At 41.9% G+C, this 25,994-nt stretch overlaps 1 protein-coding gene and 2 pseudogenes across 1 annotated transcript; 2 read left to right on the top strand and 1 right to left on the bottom strand.

The window, feature by feature from the left end:
* The first annotated feature begins 2,858 nt into the window (after positions 1-2,858).
* On the top strand, positions 2,859-3,805 carry LOC109569161 (olfactory receptor 5B3-like; annotated as a pseudogene).
* A 7,099-nt stretch (positions 3,806-10,904) lies between these two features.
* LOC109569160 (olfactory receptor 1S1-like) lies at positions 10,905-11,852 on the bottom strand. The gene has a single exon (XM_019974461.2). It carries the CDS (start codon positions 11,850-11,852, stop codon positions 10,905-10,907), a length of 948 nt encoding a protein of 315 aa, XP_019830020.2.
* A 1,239-nt stretch (positions 11,853-13,091) lies between these two features.
* LOC109569159 (olfactory receptor 5B3-like) lies at positions 13,092-23,958 on the top strand (annotated as a pseudogene).
* The last annotated feature ends 2,036 nt before the right edge of the window (positions 23,959-25,994 follow it).

Genomic DNA, 25,994 nt, shown 5'->3' with positions numbered 1-25,994 from the left:
AGAGTCAGACACAACTGAAGCCACTGAGCAAGCACTCATGCAAAGACCTACAGTAGATGATCAGCTGACTGAGTGGGTTGCAAATTCTTTTTGTTTATCACATGTTAACTTGTCACTGAAGGGACAGATAGCCAAACAGGGTGCGATGGCACTTCTTTAAAAACCAGAAAGTTTTTGGTACGTCATGAAAGTACCAAGATTCTTACTGCATTTTCAGTATCATTTCCCCACAATCTCATCCTTTCACTACTTGCTTATGTAGAAAAAAATCTGTCAATGCAGTGATTAAGTGTACAGGCATTGGGATCAGTTAGACTTGAGTTTGTATCTTGGATACCTCATACTATTTGTAAAGTTACAAGAAGCCACATTTTAACTGCAATTAGATTGTGTGTGTGTGTGAGTGTGTGTGTGTGTGCATGTAGTCTGCATCTCTCTGCTAATTTCTATTTATTTATCTATCATCTATTATCAGTATCATCTGTTATCTGTATATCTATCTCTCCATCTATGAGACAAACTACAAGTAAGTAGTAAATTTAAGCTGTTCACTAACTTCAGGAGACCTGTTCACCATCACAGAACACAGCGGTTTATATATGTGTGTAGATATGGAGATCTACGTCTATATCTATACATCTTATCTTACTGTGTGGGTGAGGTTTTGACAAACACAAATAATTTAAGGGGCAGACAAGTAAAGTAATGTTTTTCAGGGCTGAAAGGAAAATGGTAGAGAATGGTGGTTACCAAGAATGTGTTCCTTTCTCCAATCTCCTTTTAGAATGCAAAGATTTATGCTTGCTCACAAATAGATACGCAGGTTAGTATCACCCTCCACACTATGACTTTTCAACCCTCCACACCTCAGTACCTGTTTTCCAGCTAACTGTTGTTAGGAATGACAGCAAGACTGAGTCTAAGCTAGGAGGGCACTTTCAACACAAGCCAAACTGTGGATCTCAAGAAAGACATGAACAAAAAGAGGCTCTGAAGATGCCTGAGTTCTCACCCAAAATGATTGACCCAGCCAAGAGGACAGACTGAGAAATACAGGGTGAAGCAAAGTATCCGAGTGGACAGTATGTAGGAAAAGGCATATTAAAGATTAAGGTTGCTGCTGCTGCTGCTGCTGCTAAGTCACTTCAGTCGTGTCCGACTTTGTGTGACCCCGTAGACGACTGCCCACCAGGCTCCCCAGTCCCTGGGAGTCTCCAGGCAAGAACACTGGAGTGGGTTGCCATTTCCTTCTCCAATGCATGAAAGGGAAAAGTGAAAGTGAAGTCCCTCAGTCCTGTCCGACTCTTAGTGACCCCATGGACTGCAGCCTACCAGGCTCCGTCCATGGGATTTTCCAGGCAAGAGTACTGGAGTGGGTGCCATTGCCTTCTCTGAGATGAAGGTTCTCGGAGTTCAAAGCTCACCCATCTGCGTCTGTCACCTGAATTTCCTAAACCAACCTAGAGACCCACTGATCTACGCTAATCCATAATATTATAGCTAGCACTCATCAGAAGTGTTTCAGACCCACATGGTGCTGTTTTCATGCATGAGTTCTTTTCACTTTTACAATAATCCATTAAGGTATGTCTCAACACCACCTTCATTTTCTGACAGATAAAATGAGATGCAGGGATAAGTTAGGACCAGTGTCTCCTAGGCAGTAAATGGTAGGTCTGCTCTGTCTAACACATGTTTTCTCAGAGTAAAGCTTCCCTGCCCAATGCTGTATCTTCTCTTCAGACCTGGCTTTGTTTGTTGCAGATACCTCTAATGCTGCATTTAGCCCACATCTAAATGGGCTTATCTACTGTGCATTTATTTGTGTGTAAATCAACCGTACGACTCTATGCATTAAATTCAGGACAATAAAAATAACTAAATGTAAACTGAATGCAGGGAAAATCAATTCAAATTTTTTTTAAGGTTTTTAAAATAACATTTATTTCTTAAAAGTTAACATGTGCATAATAGGAAACCAAAAAGCACAAGAGGCAAAAAACGAAGTCATTCATAATCACAAGCAGGTTACTGTGATGTGTCCTTCTAGGCCTCGTTTGTGTATCTTCACAACTAAGCACCCATTTTTATGTAATTAAGACCGTACAGTTATGTATCATGCTGTTTCACACATCATGAATATTTACTATTTCAAAGTCCCAAAGCTATGTGTATTTTGATAACCAAGAATACACTACAACAACTCAATCTGGAAGGGAAAAAAATGTAGTCTTGCCTTTCTTGGCAACAAAAATTTCAAAGACAAAAATGGCAATTCAAGTTTTTTAATGGCATTTATGTTGAGAACCACTCAGGGTCTAAAGCTTGGCTTCATTCATTAATAGCATAATATCTGCATAACCTTGAGTAAATTATTCCATCTCTTTGTTGTCAACTTGTCACATGCACCAATGAGAAAAATAAATAATCAACCATAGAACTGATAAGAGAATTAAATGAATAGGTACACATAAAGCATTGAATAAGTGAGCACTAGAGAAGTGTAGACTATTAGAAGACTCAAAATAACTGATTTAGAAGATGGATTCACTGTCGGCATATGAAATTATAAAACTTTAGTTCTAGCTGCAACCCAGTTTACTCACATACAAAAACAAGAACTTGAGAAGGCGATCCATAAAGACCCTTCCTCTTCAAATGTCTGCTACTGTATAAATAAGATATCACTACACTGCGCTGTCATGCCCATGTTACAAAAATGGTTAATACTGATGAAAAACTGATTGTTCTAATAAAATAATACTGTGCATTTCAGCTTCCATGCAACTGCTATTTGTTCATCCATGTGTCCCATTATTTCTCTTTGCCACAGAGCATCTTGTGACTCTCAAATCACGTTCATGGAAAATAATACAGAGAGAGCTGATTTCATCCTGCTCGGACTCACAGATGACCCGCAGCTGCAGGTCCCTCTCTTCATAGCCTTCACCTTCATTTACCTCCTCACTCTGATTGGGAACCTGGGGATGACCACGTTGATCCTGCTCGACTCTCGTCTCCACATCCCTATGTACTTTTTCCTCAGTAACCTGTCTCTGGTGGACTTTTGTTACTCCTCCACCATCACCCCAAAGGTGATGGCTGGGCTCCTTATAGGAGACAAGACCATGTCCTACCGTGCATGTGCTGCTCAGATGTTCTTTTTTGTAGCCTTTGCCACTGTGGAAAATTACCTGTTGGCCTCAATGGCTTATGACCGCTACGCAGCAGTGTGCAAACCCCTGCATTATACCACCACCATGACCACAAGTGTGTGTGCACGTCTGGCCATAGGCTCTCATATCTTTGGTCTTCTGACTGCTGCTATCGATGCTGGGGACACATTCTGTCTCTCTTTTTGTACGTCCAATGTCATCCATCACTTTTTCTGTGATATTCCAGCAGTCATGTCCCTGACTTGTTCAGATAAAGGCATTAATGAGCTGATTCTTTTTCTTATTTCAAGCTTTAATATCTTTTTCACACTTCTTGTTATTCTGATTTCCTACTTGCTCATATTTATCACCATTTTGAAGTTGCAGTCAGGGGAAGGATACCAGAAGGCTTTATCCACCCTGCTTCCCACCTTGTTGCAGTCTCCATATTTTATGGGACCGTCATCTTCATGTACTTACAGCCCAGCTCCAGCCACTCCATGGACAGAGACAAAATTGCATCTGTGTTCTATACAATACTCATCCCCATGCTGAACCCTGTGGTCTACAGCCTAAGGAACAGAGAAGTCAAGAATGCTTTCAAGAAGGTTATTGAGAAGGCAAAGTGTTCTCTAGGTTTAACCTTTTAATGGTGTGAAATGCACAGAAGTTATTTCATCTCTCTTAGACCTACTCTATGTCATAACTCAATGTTCACAGCCATGTAGGGACTTGAACATAAAATTTTGTCAAATTTTGTTTATTTCTTTAGTTTTGGAACAGGTCAAAGTGTTCAGAATGCAGAAATATGATAATCATTTTGAATAAAATATTTTAATGAAGTAAATGTGGGTTTTGACACATTTTAATAAGATTAAATAATAACATCATCTTAGAAGTTAAAGTTTGAGTTGTTACTGAGGGTTTTGGTAAGAGAAAGCATGTTCACATGACAATTTCCAAAGCATAAATAGTCACGTTAGACTAAAAGTGCAAAAATATTAAGACTTTTTTTTACATTAATTTTAAGACTACCATCTCTCTACATTATGTTAAAAATAGTGCAGTGATATTATTAAGGCTATTTTCTTCCATCTTTTCTTTTTTTCAGAAATGCTTTGAAGTGGCTGATTTCACCATAGTACCTAAGTTGAGCTGTTACCTTGTCTTATCACCCTCCTACCCACTCACCCTCTTTACTCACACTGATTTCTTGCTTTCCTGGACAGTGCCATGCATGCCCCTGGCTCAGAAGCTTTGTATTTGCCCTTTTCTCTGCCTGGAATACTTCTCAAGTCATTTCAGATCGCGTGTTAGATGGTATCTGTTTGGGGAAGTCATGTAGGCCTTCCCTGGACTACTTTATAAAATAGTCGCTTCACTCCGAGGCTTCTTCCTCAGCCTGCTTCATTCTTCATAATTGCCATCAACACTCAGTTTTTTTATTTGTTCACCTGTTCATCTATATCCCTCAACTTGAACGGAAGCTCCCTGTGAGCTCTAGCTTAATCTAGTAATGTAACTGGAAATAAAACTTTGAATCTTAAATTAAAAGTCATTTTGTTTAGCATTAACAACTCATTAAATTTCAAGTTGTGTTGGTGGAAGTAAGCCATAAAAACTCTATAAACTTCAAGAGAGAGAAGGCACCCTAACAACCACTTGATAATGACTTCAAATTTTGTAATAAATTGGCATTGCCTGTCACAACAAATATTTGACACATGAAGCAAAAATATCTGGAAAACCAAACATCTATCTACAGATACAACTACTGTCTTGATCCAAAGGAATTTTCCAAAGTTTATTATTTATGTTGTCATCGTTTTTCTTATTGTGTCTGTGGATTTTCTTTTAATTTTATTTTATTTTTTAACTTTACAATATTGTATTGGTTTTGCCATGTGTCTGTGGATTTTGAATAATAAGAATAATATTAATGATGATGAGGATTAGGTAGAGACACAGGCAGATAGATGGATAGATTTAGATAGACAGCGTATTCGTTAGGCAGTCTTTGCCTTCCAGGAATTGTGACATTTGCCGTTTCTCATTGTTGCTGTTTGGTCGCTAGGTCACGTCTGACCTTTTGCTCCCCAGGGACTGTTTAGCCCCCAGGTTCCTCTGTCTATGGGGCTTTCCAGGCAAGAATACTAGAGTGGGTTGCTGCTTTCTTCTCCAAGGGGTCCTCCTGACCCAGGGATTGAACCCACATCTCCTGCACTCACAGGCAGATTCTTCACCACTGAGCCACCACGGAAGCCCATGCTTGGTATTTGCTATAGGACTTATCTCATTTGACACTCTCCAGAACTCTGTGAGGCATGTTCTACTATTATCCCTGTTTACAGGCAGATGAGGCACCTGGGACTTGAGTGCCTCATCTACCTGTAAACAGTAGTTGAGTGATTGTCCCAAGGTTGGCAAGGACATGCTAGAGTGGGGCTCCATGCCTGAGTGCTTCATTGTCATAAACACAATCTCTTGCTATGATCTCCTACCTGACCTATATAAACACTCAATCTGACATTTACTGCTATTCCATTTTTCTTTTTCCTTTTACGTAGTAAAGAAAAGATAAAAGTTCAATCTGTAGAGACAGGAAGCCGTCAACACCATGTATTTTGCAGCCCTGATGTGCTGGCACTTTGTAACGTGTGCAGCACATGCAACTCACATACTCGTAGTTGTATGTGAGAAAATGAAGCTCCTAGATTAAATGGATAGTATCTTTTGAACTCTAGAAACTTTCATTTTGAGGACATAAAAATTTTAGAAAAGTGTTGCTTGGATGTGTCTAAGAAAAAATGTTGAGAAAAATCACAGGTGGCCAAGAGATTGGGATTCACAAATCAGCCTTTGTTTTCTTTTTCTTGCCTTATTGTACTGGCTTGAACCATCAATACCAGGTTTATTTGTTTTTTATTCCAAATTTGCCCACCTGATGTGAAGAATTGACTCCTTGGAAAAGACCCTGATGCTGGGAAAGAATGAAAGAAGGAGGAGAAGGGGATGACAGAGGATGAGATGATTGGATGGCATCACAGACTCGATGGACATGAGTTTGAGCAAGCTCCAGGAGTTGGTGATGGACAGGGAAGCCTCACATGCTGCAGTCCATGGGGGTCGCAAAGAGTCATAAATGACTCAGTGCCTGAACTGAACTTAATCCAAGTTTGCTACCATGAGTTCTCCTTGGGTACTTCTTTCTGAGCCTCTGGGATATTATTTTGTCTTACATGTCTTAGTTAATATTTTTATTTATTTACTTAATGTTTATAGTTTTATCGAGATATAATTGACACATGACAAAAATTTAAAGTGTACAAAATGATTAGATATATGTGTATATAGTGAAATGATTGCTACAATTACTTAACATCCATCACCTGACATAGTTACAAAATTTTTTCCTTGTGATGAGAATGTGTAAGATGTAGTCTACTAGCAACTTTCAAATATACAGAACAGTATCGCTAACTGTAGTCAACATGTTGCGCATTACATCCCAGGACTTATTTGTCTTACAACTGGAAGCCTGTGCCTTTTGACCACCCCCACCCCAGTTCCCCACCCTTCATCCTCACCTCCAGTGCCCCCACCCTCTATCCCTTGCCTCTGGAAGCCACAAATATCTATTTCCATGAGTTTGAGTTTTTTAGATTCTACTTATAAGTGAGATCAGATAATATTTGTCTTTCTCTGGCTGACTTATTCACTTCTAATAAAGTATCGAAGAGAAGTGATGAGAATGAAAATCCCTTTCCTGTTCTTGACCTTAGGGAAATCTTCAGTCTCTCGGCTTTCATTATGCACAGATGACTTTTTACCAGGTTAAGGGAGTTCCTTCTGATTCTTAGTTCGTTAAGAGTTGTTGTTTTTTTCCCCCTGAAATCAGGGATGAATACTAGGTTTTGTCCAAAATCAATTTCTGCATCCACTAGAATGATCAAACAGTTTAATTTTTTGCTTATTACTGTGGTAAATTAAACGGATTGCTTTTGAAATGTAAATAGTGTTAATTTTCTCTGAGAGAAACCATACTTATTGCAGTGTACTAATACTTTTATTGTCAAAGAAAGCAGAGGATGTTCCTGAGTATTCTTGGCTGGTTAAAAATGGTCACCAAGGGTATTGCCTGAAGCCATAGGCCAGTTTTAAATGGGATTTGTCGTTCTGAGTCATCTAAATTCCTCTGTTAAAAAGAGACTACAGAGAGAGACATAAGCCATGGAAGGAAGACAGAGGCAAATGAGAAATCTGAGATGTTTCCATCTTCTGAGAAATATGTTCTGAAGGGGGCATTCCCAATCTGAATTCAACCCTGAGGATGTAGATGTGGTGGGGAGATGGCTAAGGATGAGGGCAGCATGGACTGAAAAGGGCAGATGAGGATGTGTGGTTTTGGGAGTGATGGCGGCCCCTGTGGTATTTGAAACAGTTGATCCCCCCTTTCTTTGGAAGAGCTCTCACTTCCTTCCTCCATCTTCCCGACTCTGTTCTGTCTCCTGCCTCCTGGGCTGCTGTCCTCAGCCTCCTTTGCTGGCTCCTTATTTCTGAATATCAGAGGCATCCAGGACTTAGTCATAGGCCCTACTCTCCCTCTGAGGCCACTCCTTGGGTAGTTTCATCTCATCTCATGGCTTTAAGTGCTTGAGGTATTTGAATAAAATTCAGACTCTTTGTCATGACCTCCAAAATTCAACCAGGTTGGGCACCAACTGCCTCCAGGACTATACTTACCTCCCCTTCCCCCTAGTCCTACGCATTTACAATCCCTTCAATATATCAGACATGTTCTCATATCAGGATCTTTATTTATTTATTAAAGGATCTGCTCTTCCCTTTTCTTGGAATGTGTTTTTCCAGATCTTGTCATGGCCACTCCCTAATTTTATTCATTTCTCAGCTCAAATACCTGAAACAAGCCTTCCTCAACCCCTGAACTTCCTTACCTAAAATAGCTGTTTCAGCCTGCGACACTGTCTGTCGCCTGACCTCACTTTTCCTGTCACAGGCCGTCCTGTCCCCGCCTATGAAAGCCAGCACTGTGAGCCCATCATCTAGCTCATGTACAACGAAGCAACAGCCAGGAAAGCAACGCTGCTGCCGTTTCCCTTGACTCACTATGTACTCAAAAAACATTTGTTTGGTTAAGAAATAACAAATATTTCCTGACACTTTATGCATTAAGTTTTACAAATCATTTCTACTCAATGTATTGATTTTTTTTCCCCAGATATTTCTCTTGCAATTGTGTTACTTACACTTAGATGGCAAGGTTTTCTATTAATTTATTCAGAAAGATTAAATTTGCTTTTCTCAGGGATAGTGAACACAAAAGAACAAGAATGTTATAAAATTTGGTTGTCTGTCTCTTGCACAAAATATTTATGCTTTCTAAATCTAATGAGATGAATTATTGATTAAATGCCATCTTTGCTTCTCAAGTCTTAAAAATCCTTAATTTTTTTTTCAGTTTCTCTCTTTAGTTTGTGAGTGCATTAAAGGCAGAGACTGTGAATTATTCATTCTTTTAGTCCCAGGGCCAGACTTAGAGCCTGGTGAATAGAAGGTTTATAATAGATGTTCCCTGAAAATGACAGAGGAATGATTCAGGGAAATATAAGAATTTAAGTACAGATTTATGTCTTTCTTCTGTAAAAATTGTCAAGGTTTTCATAAAAGTTTGTGATTCCTTATCTTCTTAATTAGTTGTCTTTTGTGTCCTAAACTTGATCTTAATTTAATTTCTCAAAAAACTCCCAACCTGCACTTAAATCTATTTCTAACCAGCCAACTTCCCCATTACTCACTGCAGATGGAGCGATATCTTAGAATGAATACACCTTCTGTAGGATCTATAAGACAGAAGTAACAGAGGTCCAGGACAGGTCCACAGGGATGAGGCACAATTCAAACCAAATGAGCAAGATCTGATCATCACGGTTCTTATTCCATCAAATATGGGCTTAATGGAATCACAATAAAGAGAGAAACTTATATCTCTGCCTAACTGATGTTTATGCAACCTAGAAGATTCTGGCATGATGGTTTAGTACACAAGACAGCCTTTATTCCTTAAAATTAAATTTAAAAAGTGCTCTATTTCTTCCTAGAGTGATAGTCACTGTAAAATGTTAAAATGATATTATTAATACCATAGTATTAATAGATATAGTATTAATCACTTTACCCATGAAACAAAACCACCATTTTGGTTACATGCTGCTGTATAACAAACCCCAAATGTAAGGGGCTTAAAATAATAGTAGGCATTTGATTGTTGTGTCTCAGAGTTCTAGGAATTGACTGAAGACAACCAGGCAATTTTCACTTAGAGCTGTGAAACGTGACATTTTTGCCATCAGTGTTGAGGCTAGGATATCAGCCAGAGTCTCACTCCCTCCTGTGGCGGGTGCCTGGCAGGAGACTCAGAGGCTTGTTGGCTGAAACACCCGGGATACCTTGTGCGTCTCTCTCTGACTCTCTGTGGTCTCTCCAGCAGGGCGACCTCAGAGTAGAGGGACTACTTCCATGCTAATTCAGGCCCCAGAGTGCATTCTTGAGACAGTGCTACAGGAAAGTGTACAGGGTTTTCTAAGAGCCTCAGGGATCATGCAGCACCACTCTGGGATCCTCTGTTGGTCAAAGCCACCCCCACAGTCCTCCAGGTTCAGGGGAAGGGCCTCAGACTCCACCTCTTGATGAGGAAGTGGCAAGTCCTTCAAAAGCATGTGGGACGGAAATGTTGCTGCGTCCATTCTTGGAAAACATAACCTGCCATGGCCACTGTTAATATTTTGCTGACTCCTCCCAAGCATCTCCTTCTGCATATTCTGTTTTACATAAGTGGATTTTAATGATGCACACCATTATAAAACCTTATTTGCTGATATTAGATCCCTTGTTACATTGCAACTCCAGTACTCTTGCCTGGAAAATCCCATGGATGGAGGTGCCTGGTGGGCTAAGAGTCGGACACAACTGAGTTACTTCACTTTCACTTTCACTTTTCACTTTCAGGCACTGGAGAAGGAAATGGCAACCCACTCCAGTGTTCTTGCCCGGAGAATCCCAGGGACGGGGGAGCCTGGTGGGCTGCCATCTATGGGGTCGCACAGAGTTGGACACGACTGAAGCGACTTGGCAGCAGCAGCAGTCACATTGCAGGTTAGTAATATGTCTTGTCACACAGAGTTAGCAGCAGACCTGGGCCAGATCCGAAGCCCCTTGAGGAAAAATCTAGGTCTCATGTTGATCCACGTGGAATAAAGAAAGCAGAGGTCAAGTGACAGTTCCTGTTGGAGCTATGGGATAAGGTGGATATTGAGGTACTCGAGGAAGGATGTTAAGAGGATGTTTGGTAACCTATAGAAAAGCAGGTGGATTTCACACCTGCTTTTTAGTAATGTAGTTTGAAGGAATTGGTAACAACTGTCCTCAAAGATGCACTAGCTAAACTATAGGTACTACATGCACGTCTTACTGTCTAAGTCATGAACAATTTTCACAGAATTCTCTAGTTGCATAGATTATAATCAGTATGTATGTTACTGTTGTGAGTCACCATGGGCATCAGGCACTTTGTTTCCAAGACCAGTGCTGTGTGGAAAAGCCCCAGCCCCGCAGTGACTGGAATAGGAAGCAGATTTCTGAAAGTCCACTAAAAGTTAAACCATCGCATCTATGCCATGAACTCTGAGCAGAATCATCCATTCTGCAATGGGGACAAAGGAATTCAGATGCTCAGGGCATCACAGGGAGAGCCCTTCTCCCATGGAGGAGTCTCCTCAGGGCCCCTTTCATGTCCTTGTTCCTCAGGCTGTAGATGAAGGGGTTCATCATGGGGATCACCACAGTGAACAGCACCGCCCCAATCTTGTCTCTGTTGTCAGGGTCAGAGGATGAAGGGAAGAAGTAGACCCCTGCGATGGTCCCGTAGAAGAGGAACACGACTGTCAGGTGAGAGCCACAGGTGGAGAAGGCTTTCCACCGCCCCTCTGTGGGTGAGAGTCTCAGGACAGCCCTGACGACGCAGACATAGGAGATGAGGGTGAGGGCGAAGGGCAGGGTGACAACCCACGAGCCCACGACAAAGAGCACGAGCTCATTGGCCGTCGTGTCTGAGCAGGACAGCCTGAGCAGCGGGGCCAGGTCACAGAAGAAGTGCGGGAGAGCATTGCCATCACAGAAGACCAGTCGAAGGAGCAGAAGGGTGTGTGTCAGGGCGACAGCATTACTGAGGACCCAGGGGATGGCGGTCAGCCAAAGGCAGAGCCTGGGTCCCATGATGGCCGTGTAGTTCAGAGGGTGGCAGATAGCCACAAAGCGGTCACAGGCCATGACCCCCAAGAGGAAGTTGTCAATGACAACAAAGACAATAGAAAAATACATCTGTGTGACGCAGCTCTCATAGGAGATGGATGGACTCTTGGTCTGAATATTCATCAGCATTTTGGGGACTGAGGTGGAAATGGAGGAAATATCAGCAAAGGCTAGGTTGGCGAGGAAGAGGTACATGGGGGTGTGAAGGTAAGAGTCCAAGCCGATGGCCAGAATGATGAGCCCGTTCCCCACCACAGTGGCCAGGTACATAGCCAGGAAAAGCGCAAAGAGGAGCTCCTGCTGCTCAGGTTGGGTGGAGAGTCCCAGGAGGAGGAATTCAGAGACGCTCGTTTGGTTTCCTAGATGCATATTTCTGCTGATCTGGAGAAAGGACCACAAAGTCTTCACCCCCACAAGGAAACCCAATGTGGTACTATTCAACTGGGGTCACAGGGAAGCCTGAAGGGGAATGAAGGGTGGAAAAATGTTACTTAATAAGGGAACTATTTCAGCTGTGCAGAGACTCAGGAAATGCCTTAGAAAGAAAAGACAGGGACATGATAGATACTTCTCGATGAATATGTTTTAAGCTCTAACATGGTTCTGAATGTGATTTTTACAGTTGGCTCCAAATTAGTGACAAGCCCTGAACTGAGGACAATATATGAGGTATGTTCCATTCTCTAAAGATGTGAGATAGCTCTGAAGGAATTACTTAAAAATGAACTAACCGGTCCCAAGACCTTCCCCACCACTCACCTGCATCCTTTTGAAGAGTCATTAAAGTGAAGAGTTTGGGAGTAGCCAACTGAGTGTTAGGTGTGCTCGTGAGAATACACTATATGTGGGTTCTTCTTCCCACTCAAATTCAAGGGACAATCCCAAAAGAACTGTTCTCGGAGAAGGTGTACAAGAAAGGGAGACCAGACAATTACTTCATTTATGGTTAGATGTTAGGTGAATGGAGAAAGTTTAGGGGACACGTAAGAGCCTAAAGTCTTGTGTTTTCCTCTCTGTCGGAAGATGGGAGGCACAGCGCATCAGCTCACTACTGATACGGCAGGACCGTCCTGCATCCTCACAGGGGACACAGCGCGAGTTGCCCACAGGCCAAGTGGTGGCTGCAGGAGGTCGTTGAGCTCAAGCTTCCTTGTTGGGACTCCAACCAGGAAGAAGCCTTTTGGGGAAGAGGAAGTTATAGAATAAGGGATCAGGGAGGGGCTGTCTTAGGAAACGGGCAGTCATAGAGAGATCAGGGAGAAAGCTCATCGCCTTTGTCAAGGAAATGCTTCACGGACCAGTCCCTGAAAGGCCTCTGAAGAATCCCAAGTGTTCTCACGGTGGAGCAGTCCTGCCACCTGCAACTCACCGCCCCCTAGTATCCCATGGCAGCAGACAGAGGATGTCCCTTTCCACTGCCAGCCTTCTCCTTGCGGCTCCCTGCGATACACCCCCACACTGCAGAGCAGACTCAGCTCAGAAGGGAGGACACAGACTGCGAAGGATGTGAAACTGAAGTTTCTAATTGGGCCAGGCTTTCGGCCACCTGGAAGTGAGCCTTTAGTTCTAAGGTAAAACTTATTTTTAAATAGTAAAAGTGATCAGAAAATGACGAGAACCTCCCAAGGTGTTACCCGGGGCAGGGGTATTGGACTGAGTATGGATTTCCTTGGGAAGAACACTGGCTTGAGAGCCAAGAGGTTCGGGTCTCACCCTCTGCTCTCATAGTATTGTCTCCCTCTCAGTTTTTCTCTCTCTTCTATTATCTCCAAAATCTTCATCCCTCAAAGATTAGAGAGAGAGCCAAGTCTTCATGTAGGTTTTCTTTCCATGATGGAGTCAGAAGAACCCCAGGATTCTGGAAAACTGAAGGCAGTGAAGACTGGAGTAGGAGGTCTGGGGTCTCTTAGCCCCCATGAAGCGTGGCTTACAGACTCAGAGAGAGGCAGAGAGAGAAGCTTAGAGTGGAGGTGCCAAGGCAAAAATAAAGAGAGACAAAGAAACAAGCAGGCCAGACACAGACCAGACATCTAACCTCAGGGCCAGACACGGAGCAGCCTTCGAGGGTCCTGTGAGGGTTAAGCCCTGGACTGGTTCGGGATCGACTAGCATGAGCAAGTGTGTATTTTGAGTGACAGTCTCACCTTCCTGCCTTTCCGGTCCTGCCACCAGAAGTCCTGCAAAACTCGCCCGAGTCCCTGGGGCCCCTGCCTAACTAGCTGAGAGCCGCAGTGCTAGTCTAAATGGGCTCACCTCTGAAAGACGCTAGGACCTCAGGATGTCACTGGGCTCTAGACCCAGCAGCATAGCTTGCTGATGACAGGGCTGCAGCAGGGAGACAGAGAGCAGGTCTCATGTACTTCTCAGAACCAGGCTCTTTCCCCAAGCACAGAACTGATAAAGTCACGGTGCCAGGCTCACATGGGACAGTCAGCTACTTGTAAATCCCTGGGGACAGTGTCCCTGAAGGCTTTCCTCAGGACAGATGGTTGTTTTCACACCCCAGCTCAGTGAGGTATACAGGGAATAGATGGGCTGCTCAGCTTTTTTGTTTGTTTGTCTTCAGATGCCTCTTCCCACCTGTGATTCCAGGTTTGTAACTTAGCCGCTTATTACCTTTGGTAGCAAGTGAATTGTTTGCTGTGTGTCTTATGTTCCTAGTGAGATAGATGGTAAGAATTTTGAGAGTTCCTTCTCTGCTTTCTCACTAGTGCCAACTAGAGGGAAAACAGTAAACACCTCAAGAGCCAACTGTAATTCCTGCACTAGGGATTATGACTCCAAAGAGACGCCATGTCTCGTGGAAGCGGGTAGGCTACAGTCTCCTTCCCACTTGAATGAATGTCAGTGTTGGAAGGGAATCTAGGGACCCAGTGATTTGGCCCTTGGGGCTCGTAGTTGCAAACTAAAGAAATAAACTCTGGGTTTTTAATGTTGAAAGGAAACATATTGCAATGATATTCGGTTGTTCACAGATACACTGGGAAGGCTGGAAAGATAAGACCCTGAAATAGACAGGAAAACGGAAGGCTGCATATACAGTGAAAGTGAAAATTGCTCAGTTGTGTCCGACTTTTTGCAACCCCATGGACTGTAGCCCACCAGGCTACTCCATCCATGGAATTCTCCAGGCAAGAATACTGGAGTAGGGAACTACCATTCCCTTCTCCAGGACATCTTCCTGACCTAGGGATTGAACCTGGGTCTCCTGCATTGCAGGCAGATTCTTTACCGTCTGAGCCACCAGGGGGGCTCATATCGCTAGAAAGACAACCAAAATTAATAGACTCCTACTTCTAATCACTGCACGTGCTTCATAATCTAGTTTGGTTACTTCTCACCCAAACCAAGAACAGTCATCTCCTCCTCAACAGGAATCAGTGTAACCTATGGACTAACTGTATAGATATTTGTGACTAATATTTAAAATAACTGAGTAATGGAGAAAAAAAGGCAAATTATTCTATCTGTCTGGTCATGACTAGGAAAAAAATGTGTGTGGAGCCAGAATCCTTATTTCTATAACTTGACCACGAGGCATATTTTTGAGTTCCTTCTCCTACTACTGCTATGGTCTGAATATTTGTGTCCCCTTGGACATGGAACAACATACTGGTTCCAAACAGGAAAATGAGTGCGTCAAGGCTGTATACTGTCACCCTGTTTATTTAACTTATATGCAGAGTACATCATGAGAAACGCTGGACTGGAAGAAACACAAGCTGGAATCAAGATTGCCGGGAGAAATATCAATAACCTCAGATATGCAGATGACACCACCCTTATGGCAGAAAGTGAAGAGGAACTAAAAAGCCTCTAGATGAAGGTGAAAGTGGAGAGTGAAAAAGTTGACTTAAAGCTCAACATTCAGAAAACGAAGATCATGGCATCTGGTCCCATCACTTCATGGGAAGTAGATGGGGAAACAGTGGAAACAGTGTCTGACTTTATTTTGGGGGGCTCCAAAATCACTACAGATGGTGACTGCAGCCATGAAATTAAAAGACGCTTACTCCTTGGAAGGAAAGTTATGACCAACCTAGATAGCATATTCAAAAGCAGAGACATTACTTTGCCAACAAAGGTTCATCTAGTCAAGGCTATGGTTTTTTCTGTGGTCATGTATGGATGTGAGAGTTGGACTGTGAAGAAGGCTGAGTGCCGAAGAATTGATGCTTTTGAAGTGTGGTGTTGGAGAAGACTCTTGAGAGTCCCTTGAACTGCAAGGAGATCCAATCAGTCCATTCTAAAGGAGATCAGCCCTGGGATTTCTTTGGAAGGACTGATGCTAAAGCTGAAACTCCAGTACTTTGGCCACCTCATGCGAAGAGTTGACTCATTGGAAAAGACTCTGATGCTGGGAGGGATTGGGGGCAAGAGGAGAAGGGACGACAGAGGATGAGATGGCTGGATGGCATCACTGACTCAATGGACGTGAGTCTGAGTGAACTCCGGGAGTTGGTGATAGACAGGGAGGCCTGGCGTGCTGCGATTCATGGGGTCGAAAAGAGTCAGACACGACTGAGCGACTGATCTGATCTGATCTGAAAATTAATATGCTGAAACATGACCCCAGCTGATGGCATTAGGAGGTATAGTCTTGGAAGTTGATTAGGTCATGGGTACAGAGCCCTCAGGAATGGGATTAGCATCCTTATAAATGAGGTCTGAAAAAGCTCCCTTTGCCCTTCCACTTTGTGATGATATAATCAGAATATGGCAGTCCATAAACCAGGAGGCAGACTCTCACCAGACACTGAATTGCTAGAGTCTTGGTCTTGGACTTCTAGCCTCCAGGACTGTAAGCAATAAATTTCTGTTGTTTATAAGCCACCCAATTTATTTTGTTATAGCAGCCCAGAGGGACTATGATAACTTCTATCTCATCACAGGTCTTCTCATTTCTAGAGCCTGAAGGAAGAATTTAAGTCTTGATATTTTATTGGGCAGATGAAATCCCAGGGGTTTAAGGAGGAGGCCAGTAGAGGATGCAGAGGCTAGGCTAAATGCAACACAGTGCAAAGAAAGACACTGTTGCGAGGGTGATTGTTCACCAGGAGTGTGGTCTCCTTAGATATATTCAATCAACATACTCCTTGGAAGGAGAAATCCTAGCTGGGATCAGTCCAGGGAGAGAGGAAATGGATACTTATGTGCCCTGTTCCTTTTCGTCTCTTGCTTCCCATCAGCCAACGTCCATCCCATGGGGGCCTGACAATCTCGAACTTGCAAGTTGCATCACCTGTCCCCCTGGTGGCCACACAGGAAGTCAGGAATCAAATTCCACGAGAAGGCTATTGGAGTCCAGAAGCTGAGGGAAGCTCTGCATGAGCATATAGGCTTCATGTGGGTGTCAGCCAGTGAGAGAGCTTGGAAAAAGATGGCAGAGTTCCACAGGGGAACTATGCCAAGAAAGACGAAGGCAATATAAGCCTTGTGTCCAAGACCATCCATCTCTTGTGCTACTCATATCTATTCACATCCTCTCATTATCTCTAGCTCTCTGGTATAATTTTTGCCAAACAATGAACATACTCTGAGAAGGGAAGCTCAAGCCCATCTAGTCTAGAGCAAGGCTTCTCGCTCTTTTACCCATTGTTGCCCAGGCACGTCCTTAAGGAGCCTTTATAGATCCTTTAGTCTCACTTCTCACAATCTCCCATGAAATCAAACACGATGACATAAGATTTTGTCAGACAGGGTTGAGGTTTGGAAAGGCACAAACAATGAAAATGTCTGATGTTTTCACCCCCGAAGGACTTTTACCCTCTTGAGGGTGAATATCATCCTTGTTGAGACCCTCCCAGGGCAGTGGCAAGTCTTGATCTCCTGCAAAATTAAGTCAAAAATGTCATCAGAAAATACTGCTGTCCTCCTGTCTGTAGCTGGCACTCCCTCCCTCCACCAATGGTCTCCCTCCCTCCACCATCACTCAGTAGATGCCCTCGCTCAGGGCTCATCCTGTGGCAGGTCTAGATGGTTTCCTGGGGAACCCAGAACTTTCCCCTAGCTCCGCCACAGTGTGAGCCATGAGTGAGGGAATTCACCAAAACAAAGCCTTTGTTCACACATACAAAAATTTAGCCAATCTTTAGGTCAGCTTTCTTTATAATCACCAAACATCAGAAACAGCACAAAGGTCCTCACATGAGGAAAGGAACAACAACCACAGCAACGACGAGAAAACCACTGCATAAAATGTACGTTACAGAATGCTACTCTGCAATTTAAATATTCTACTATAGATACCAAGTAACAATACAGGTGGACCTCAAACTGAATTATTCTAAGCGGAAGACATCACAAGGACTGCCTATTCCATGATTCTAGTTAAGGACACATTCGCAAAGGCAAAATTATATGGAAAAATTATGGGCTACGAGGGGCAATGGGTTGGTGACTGGGTTAACTGCAAAGAAACTCAGGGAAATTTACAGTGGGTGACTGTGGTAGTGGTTACCTGACTCTGCATTTGATCAGATTCTTAGAGTTATACAGTAAAAAGTATGCATCTTACTGTTTGAAAATTATGTGCCAATTAAAAATGAAAATAATATAAAGTAACAAAAAATACATGTACACACTCAAAATATCCAATGTGGTCCCCACAGATAGTCTAATTACTTCTTCCTAGAAAAGTAGGAAGAAATACTGTGGATGTTCTCATGGAGACAGCCCTTGCGGGCATCATGTCTCTGTAAGTCACTCCTGGTTCCCAGGCACTAGCTTCTGAAATCCAACACGACTCTTGATGGCCTCCCTTTAGAGGAACCAGACTGTGGTCCTAGGCTCTGTGATCACTCTGTGTTCATCTAAATGTCAATAGTTGTTTGTACCTGCAGGTCCTCTTCTGGCTGTTAGGATTTCCTATGACTCTGCAGCCATAGCCGAGAAAATACTCCAAGGTAAAAATGACATCGAGTAAATATAATAAGCTTTACTTATATTTTGTACAATTTAATTATATTAAAACTATAAACCCTCCTCTCAAGTTATTTTATAGACATTCCTTTATTTGCTGTTTATAAACACAATTCTGTGGATTTGGGGGGAAAAGTAATTCTATTACATTTATTTTACAAATAAAGAGGTAAATGATTTCTCCAAGAGCACATAAAGAATGCATGGAGAAATCTGAACTTGAACCCATATTAACATAGTTTCCACTATTATTCCCTGACTTAGAGACCTTGAAATCTTTGAACAGCACTTGAGAGAGCTTCTCGAACAGTACTTATGCATTATTCCATGGCTGAATTATTTATTCCAAACAACTCTTCAGGATTGGCTGCTGCTTGTTTTTAAGCAGCCAAATAAGCTTCTATACTCAATTGCTATTGTTTAGTAACTAAGTTACATCCAATTCTTTGCAACCTCACAGACTGTAGCCCACCAGGCTCCTCTGTCCCTGGGATTTTCCAGGCAAGAATACTGGAGTGGGCTGCCATTCCCTTCTCCAGGGAACCTTCCCAACCCAGGAATTGAACTCATATCTCCTGCACTGTCAGGCAGATTCTTTACTGCATTACACACTTTCAGGGAAAACCGTAATTCATGCAAAAGCAGTGTGGCAGCTACACCCAGTGATTTACTAAGCACAGATACGTTAACAGATATTTCAAAAAAATTTTTAAACACGGAGGAGTTTTCTTTTAAGAAGCTGCATATTAAATATCAAATATTAAATATCGGTAGGAAGTTAGGTGATACTTAGAAACATTATCATGATGTTCCTCTAAAAACATTATTGAAAAAAGTAGTCTAGGTGATGCTCTGATTAGGTACTAATTTCATCTTGTTCACTATATGTGAGCCTCTTATTAGAGGCAAAGAAAAAAAAAAGGAGAGTTATATGACCCTTCTTTAAATTACAGAAGAGACCAAAGCAAGTTAGTAAGATCCAAATTTCGTTTTAATATTTTCCCAGAATTTTATTTTTAATATTTCTAGCATAGCTATCCATGTTGGCAGTGATGTGGATAAAAGTATAGGCTTTTGATTAGGTTTTAAATGGGTTTAAATCTTGAATCATCCTCGTATCAGCTGTGTACTTGTAGAGCACCACATTCCTTCAGAAATCCTCAATTCTCCAACAGTAAAATAAGAATAAGAATGCTACCTACCTTGCACACAAACACACTTTTATGTCTTACGCTCTTAGCATTTGTTTCAGAACATAGTACATAATAACATGATGTGTACGTTAAGTTTGGCAAGCATAAAGCCTTCACAGGCTAGGCTTGTAAAGTGCAGTTGCCAAAGGTTTAGGTGGAAACTGATAGAGAATAGGAGACAGCATCGGATGGCTGTCTGTCCAGAGGGTTCTGATTCAAATGAATTAAAATATTGTTCCTACACAAGAACAGATTCACATAAAATATTTAACAACTTGGGGTTTGCCGCTAAAACAGACCTGCAGGGTAAAGGCAAGCCACAAATAATTATTCACCTTCCACCTGTGGTGCAAATATGGGATTATTGTACTGAAAAAAGAATGAGTTTAAGGAAAGGAGCAGAGAACGCAATGGCACCCCACTCCAGTACTCTTGCCTGGAAAATCCCATGGATGGAGGAGCCTGGTAGGCTGCAGTCCATAAGGTCACTAAGAGTCAGACACGACTAATCGACTTCACTTTCCTGCATTGGAGGAGGAAATGGCAACCCACTCCAGGGTTCTTGCCTGGAGAATCCCAGGGACAGGGGAGCCTGGTGGGCTGCTGTCTCTGGGGTTGCACAGAGTCGGACACAACTGAAGCGACTTAGCAGCAGCAGCAGCAGCAAAAGGAGACTCTTTAAACACAAGTTAAAATATGTATTTCAAGAAATTTTTTTTTTAAGAAAACTAGCCACATTAAAGTGCCAAACCAAGCAATTGTATGAGTGGAGCAGGAACAGAGTGAAACTTACAGTGACTTTATGGTGCGACAAAAGGCAAATTGAAGAAGAAGCTTCAAGATTTCACAGCTCACACATAAAGCACCACATATTGCACCCACCCTGCCAAATCAATGCAGAAACCATCATTCTCTCCTAACAATATTATAGCTGACACTAAGCAGGCCATGATAACAGGCTTACTCATTGGTTTTTAACGCAATATCTCATTTAATTATTCGATAACATCTTGAGTTAGATCTCATTACTATTTTTATTTTGTAAATGGAAAACTTTAGGTTCAGGGGACTTATGTTAGGATTCATGATTTCTGGACAGCAAACAGTAGGGCTGATCTGCACCTCATCCCAGAGTCCAAGCTCTATATGTGATGTTATGCTTTCCCTACAGAATCACTAGCTGTATAAGTCCCTACTGCTCGGGTTATCCCACCACTTACACTATGTATATAAGTCTCAGTAACTACACTGGGGAACTCCAAACACAGGATTTGAACCAATGGAACGAATGAGCAATTTTAAACTAAGTTAAATTTAATTTGATTTAAATTCAATTTAATTACAGTTAAATTTACTTATTTACAGTTAATACTTTGGCCACCTGATGTGAAGAGCTGACTCATTGGAAAGGACCTTGACGCTGGGAAAGACAGAAGGCAGGAGGAGAAGGGGACGACAGAGGATGAGATGGTTGGATGACATCACTGAGTCGACGGACATGAGTTTGAGTGAACTCAGAAAGATGATGAAGGGCAGGGAAACCGGGTGAGCTGTGGTCCATGGGGTTGCAAACAGTCAGACACGACTGAACAACAACTTGATTTAAATTCAATTAAGACCATTTTGCTTAGCAATCACTCTATTTGGACCAGAAACTTGGCTTGCCATCCATACTTACATAAATATGAATCAAATCAGTCAGTCCTAAAGGAAATCAACCCCGAATATTCACTGGAAGGACTGATGCTGAAGTTGAAGCTCCAATACTTTGACTACCTCGTGTGAAGATTTGACTAACTGGAAAAGACTAACTCTGGGAAACATTGAAGGCAAAAGGAAAAGGGGGTGGGAAAGGATGAGAATGTTAGATAATATCACAGATTCAATGGGCATGAATCTGAACAAATTCCGGGAGATAGTGAAGGACAGGGGAGCCTGGCATGCTGTGGTCTATGGGGTCACAAGGAGTTGGACACAACTTAGCAAAATTGAACAACAATGACAACAACAAAATATGAATAAATTACTCACCATCTTGTTCCTCACTATTTAAATGAAAATAAAAACTAACCAACGTCTAGAAATTGCTGAGATGAATCATGAATGGATATATATGCAAAGTGTCTAGAGCTATTATGGCAGTTGAGTAATGTAATAGTGTAAGCTTTTACTAGGATAGAAAAAACTGAATTAGCAGAGACAGAGTATCCCAGATATGTCATCTTGGACAAATCATTAAATTTTCCAAATCTCAGTTTGCAAATATACAAAATTTTAAAACTAGAGAGATAGGGTCTCTGTTGGTTTGGGAAAGTTTACAATTTAATAATTTTTAAATCTAGATAATTAATGTATTAAATTTTGTAGTTAGATATCAACAATCTTGAAATATGTATTCAGTTCAGTTCAGTCACTCAGTCGTGTCTAATTCTTTTCAACCCCATGAATTGCAGGATACCAGGCCTCCCTGTCCATCACTAACTCCCAGAGTTCACCCAAACTCATGTTCATCGGGTCGATAATGCCATCCAGCCATCTCATCCTCTGCCGTCCCCTTCTCCTCCTGCCCCCAATCCCTTCCAGCATCAGAGTCTTTTCCAATGAGTCAACTCTTCGCATGAGGTGGCCAAAGTATTGGAGTTTCAGCTTCAGCATCAGTCCTTGCAATGAACACCCAGGACTGGTCTCCTTTAGGATGGACTAATTGGATCTCTTTGCAGTCCAAGAGACTTGCAAGAGTCTTCACCAGCACCACAGTTCAAAAGCATCAATTCTTCGGCGCTCAGCTTTCTTCACAGTCCAACTCTCACATCCATACATGATCACTGGAAAAACCATAGCCTTGACTAGACAGACCTTTGTTGGCAAAGTAATATCTCTGCTTTTGAATATGCTATCTAGGTTGGTCATAACTTTCCTTCCAAGGAGTAAGCGTCTTTTAATTTCATGGCTGCAGTCACCATCTGCAGTGATTTTGGAGCCCCCAAAAATAAAGTCTGACACTATTTCCACTGTTTCCCCATCTATTTGCCATGAAGTGATGGGACCAGATGCCATGATCTTCGTTTTCTGAATGTTGAGCTTTAACCCAACTTTTTCACTTTCCTCTTTCACTTTCATCAAGAGGCTTTTTAGTTCCTCTTCACTTTCTGCCATAAGAGTGGTGTCATCTGCATGAAATATGTATTGGCTATAATGAAATAAGCATGTGGTATATATGACAGAGGATGAGATGGCTGGATGGCATCACTGACTCAATGGACATGAGTTTGAGTAAACTCCGGGAGTTGGTGATGGACAGGGAGGCCTGGCGTGCTGCAGTCCATGGGGTTGCAAAGAGTCGTTCGTACATGACTGAGTGACTGAACTGAGCTGAATTGATATAAACATTTCAGTTTCACTGCAATTTTTATTCCACTTAACACTCTTGTCCTTACTTTCACTTGCTACAGGACATCTCATAATTCCCAAAGAACATCAATGGACAACAGGATGGAAGTGACCCAATGTGTCTTCATGTCCAGCTCTGCAACCCCAGGGACTGTCACCCACCAGGCTCCTCTGTCCATGGGAGTCTCCAGGCAAGAATACTGGAGTGGGTCGCCATTCCCTTCTCCAGAGGATCTTTCCAGTCCAGGTTTTGAACCCAGGTCTCCTGCATTGCAGGCAGATTCTTTACTGTCTGAGCCATCAAGGAAGCCCTCTTTGCAGTTTACAAGGTCATCTCCTATAATGCTTGTGCTGCTCAGATATTCTTTTTTGCAGCCTTTGCCACTCTGGTGAATTACTTTTTGACATCAGTAGCCTGTGTTCACTATGCAGCAGTGTGTAAGCCCCTAAATTATACCACCACCATGACACCACGTGTGTGTGCACATCTGATCATGGGCTATGTTTGTGGCTTCCTGAAAGCCTCCATCCATATTGGGAATACATTCTGTCTGTCTATCTGTAGACCCAATGTGGTCCATCACTTTCTGGGCTATTCCAGCCATCATGGCTCTGTCTTGTTCTGACAGGCATGTAAGGGAGAGGGATCCTGTTTATGTAGCCAGCTTCAACATCTTTTTTGTTCTCTTGGTTATCTTCATAGCCTACATATTCATATTTATCACCGTCCTAAAGATGCACTCCTCTGCAAGGTACCAGAAGGCTTTATCCACCTGTGCCTCCCACCTCACTACAGTCTCCATCTTCTATGGGGCATTCATTTTCATGTACTTAGAGCCCAGCTCCAGCCATTCGATGGACACTGACAAATGGCATCTGTGTTCTACAGTAGGGTCATCCCCAAGATCAATTCTGTGGTCTCTAGCCTGAGGAACAAGGAAGTCAAGAGTGCCTTCAAGAAGGTTCTTTAGAGGCAAAACTGTCTCTAGGTTTGTGATTTTTGATGTCATAGGATTCATGTCAACTTTGTTTTATTTTTCTCAGGTCTTCTCCATGTACACAATCACATTTAAAGGCCACACTGAATTAAATTCCTGAAGGGATATCCTTCTCAAGGAAAACTTATGTCCAGAATAATAAAACCTGAATGCAAATGGCTAAGATGAAGCACAACATATCTGTGTCCCACTTGTCAAAATCTTTGTCAAGGAGATTTTTTACTGAATAACTCATTCTATATGCATGTCCTCTACCACACGCCACTCTAAAGATATGTGTGGAACAGAGGCACAGGTGAGCCCGTGAACCGAGGTCCATGTATGTGCCTCACATGGATGCATGTATATGGGAGTGTGAAATTTGCCATATATGATGGAATGTGTCTGGTTTCTTTAAATAATTCAAGTAATTAATTGGAGTATTAAAACATCAATTCAAGTTTAATGCTACTTATTTTTTTGTTGAATTTCATAAATGTTATAGCACTTATAAATGTTATGTGTCCTAAAATTGAAAATAAGATGATAAATTTTAAATAAAAGTATTTGCTTTTTCACCAGCACATTTTACGTGTAGATTTGTAAGTATATCACATTAACTTAATTTTTATGAGTTTACTGAGTCATTTTATACAATCAACATGTTCACATTAAATTTTCCAAAAGAATAGAAGAGCCAGAGTCCAATAAGAATGGAGGGAAAAAAATTTTTTTAATTAGAAAATCACTGCATATAAGTTATAATTGACTGAAATTATTCTGAATGTTCATATAAATATAAACATGACATATCTGTCAGCATGTTTCTCATCTTGGAACCATTTCTAATTATTATTTTAAATGGTTCTTTAATTTAAGAACTATTTTAGATTACATAAAATTATCAAAAATAGAACCAAATGCTTCTATGTAATATTGTGGCAGGCTGAAAATAGCCTGCCTAAAGATCCAAGGCTTAATTACTGGAATCTGTGAATACTAATTTATATGGCAAGAAAAATGACTATGTAGAATGACTATTAAGAATTTTAATTTGAGAGGTTATTCTGAATTATCTCTTTGTATCCTAAACCCTAAGGAAATCCCATGTATTATTATAGGAAGGAGTTAGAGAGGATAGGATTCTGGGAAAATGCAGGAAGAGAATGCAGAAAGACCAGGAATATGGGTGCTTATCTAAATAACAACTGCACAGGCAGAATCTGTCTAATGTAAACATTTGGGAACTCTGGACTCAGAAGACTTGCAACCTTCAGAGGAAGATTTCGATGATAAATTTTGCTTGATTTCAGCTCTTAGAAACCCATTCCCCACCCCTCTTGGTGTTATAGACAGCTGTGTTTGTGTTCCTAGAGCAGCTTTCAGCAGCCAGAGTGGCAAAAAGGACTCTCATCTTCCCAATATTGGGAACTTGTGCCCTGCTTTCTGATCGTTGCTTCTAATCACAAAGTTGCAAAGAGATAGGCAGCCATTTTTGCTGCAATAGAGATCTCCTCAAGAAAATTAGAGATACCAAGGGAACATTTCATGCAAAGATGGCACTATAAAGGACAGAAATAGTATGGCTCTAACAGAAGCAAAAGAGATTAAGAGGTAGCAAGAATACACGGAACTGAAATGAAATGAAAGTCCCTCAGTCATGTCCAACTCTTTGTGACTCCATGACTATACAGTCCATGGAACTCTCCAGGTCAGAATACTGGAGTGAGTAGCTGTTCCCTTCCCCAGGGGATCTTCCCAACCTAGGGATAGGACCCACGTCTCCCTCATTGCAGGCAGATTCTTTACTGTCTGAGCCACAAGGGAAATCCAAGAATACTGGAGTGGGTAGCCTATCCCTTCTCCAGCAGCTCTTCCCGACCTAGGAATTGAACCAGGGATTCCTGCATTGCAGGTGGATTCTTTACCAGTTGAGCTACCAGTGAAGCCCAGAATACACAGAACTATACAGAAAAGATTTCAATGACCCAGATAACCATGATGGTGTGATCAGTAACCTAGAGCCAGAC

This window comes from Bos indicus, chromosome 15 (assembly GCF_029378745.1).
Source record: "Bos indicus isolate NIAB-ARS_2022 breed Sahiwal x Tharparkar chromosome 15, NIAB-ARS_B.indTharparkar_mat_pri_1.0, whole genome shotgun sequence".
In the NCBI taxonomy this organism is placed as follows: domain Eukaryota; kingdom Metazoa; phylum Chordata; class Mammalia; order Artiodactyla; family Bovidae; genus Bos; species Bos indicus.
This window is presented reverse-complemented; position numbering and strand designations above follow the sequence as displayed.

Bases quoted from the DNA above. Each gene is read 5' to 3' on its own strand.
- LOC109569160 (XM_019974461.2), bottom strand. From the start codon at position 11,852: ATGCATCTAGGAAACCAAACGAGCGTCTCTGAATTCCTCCTCCTGGGA.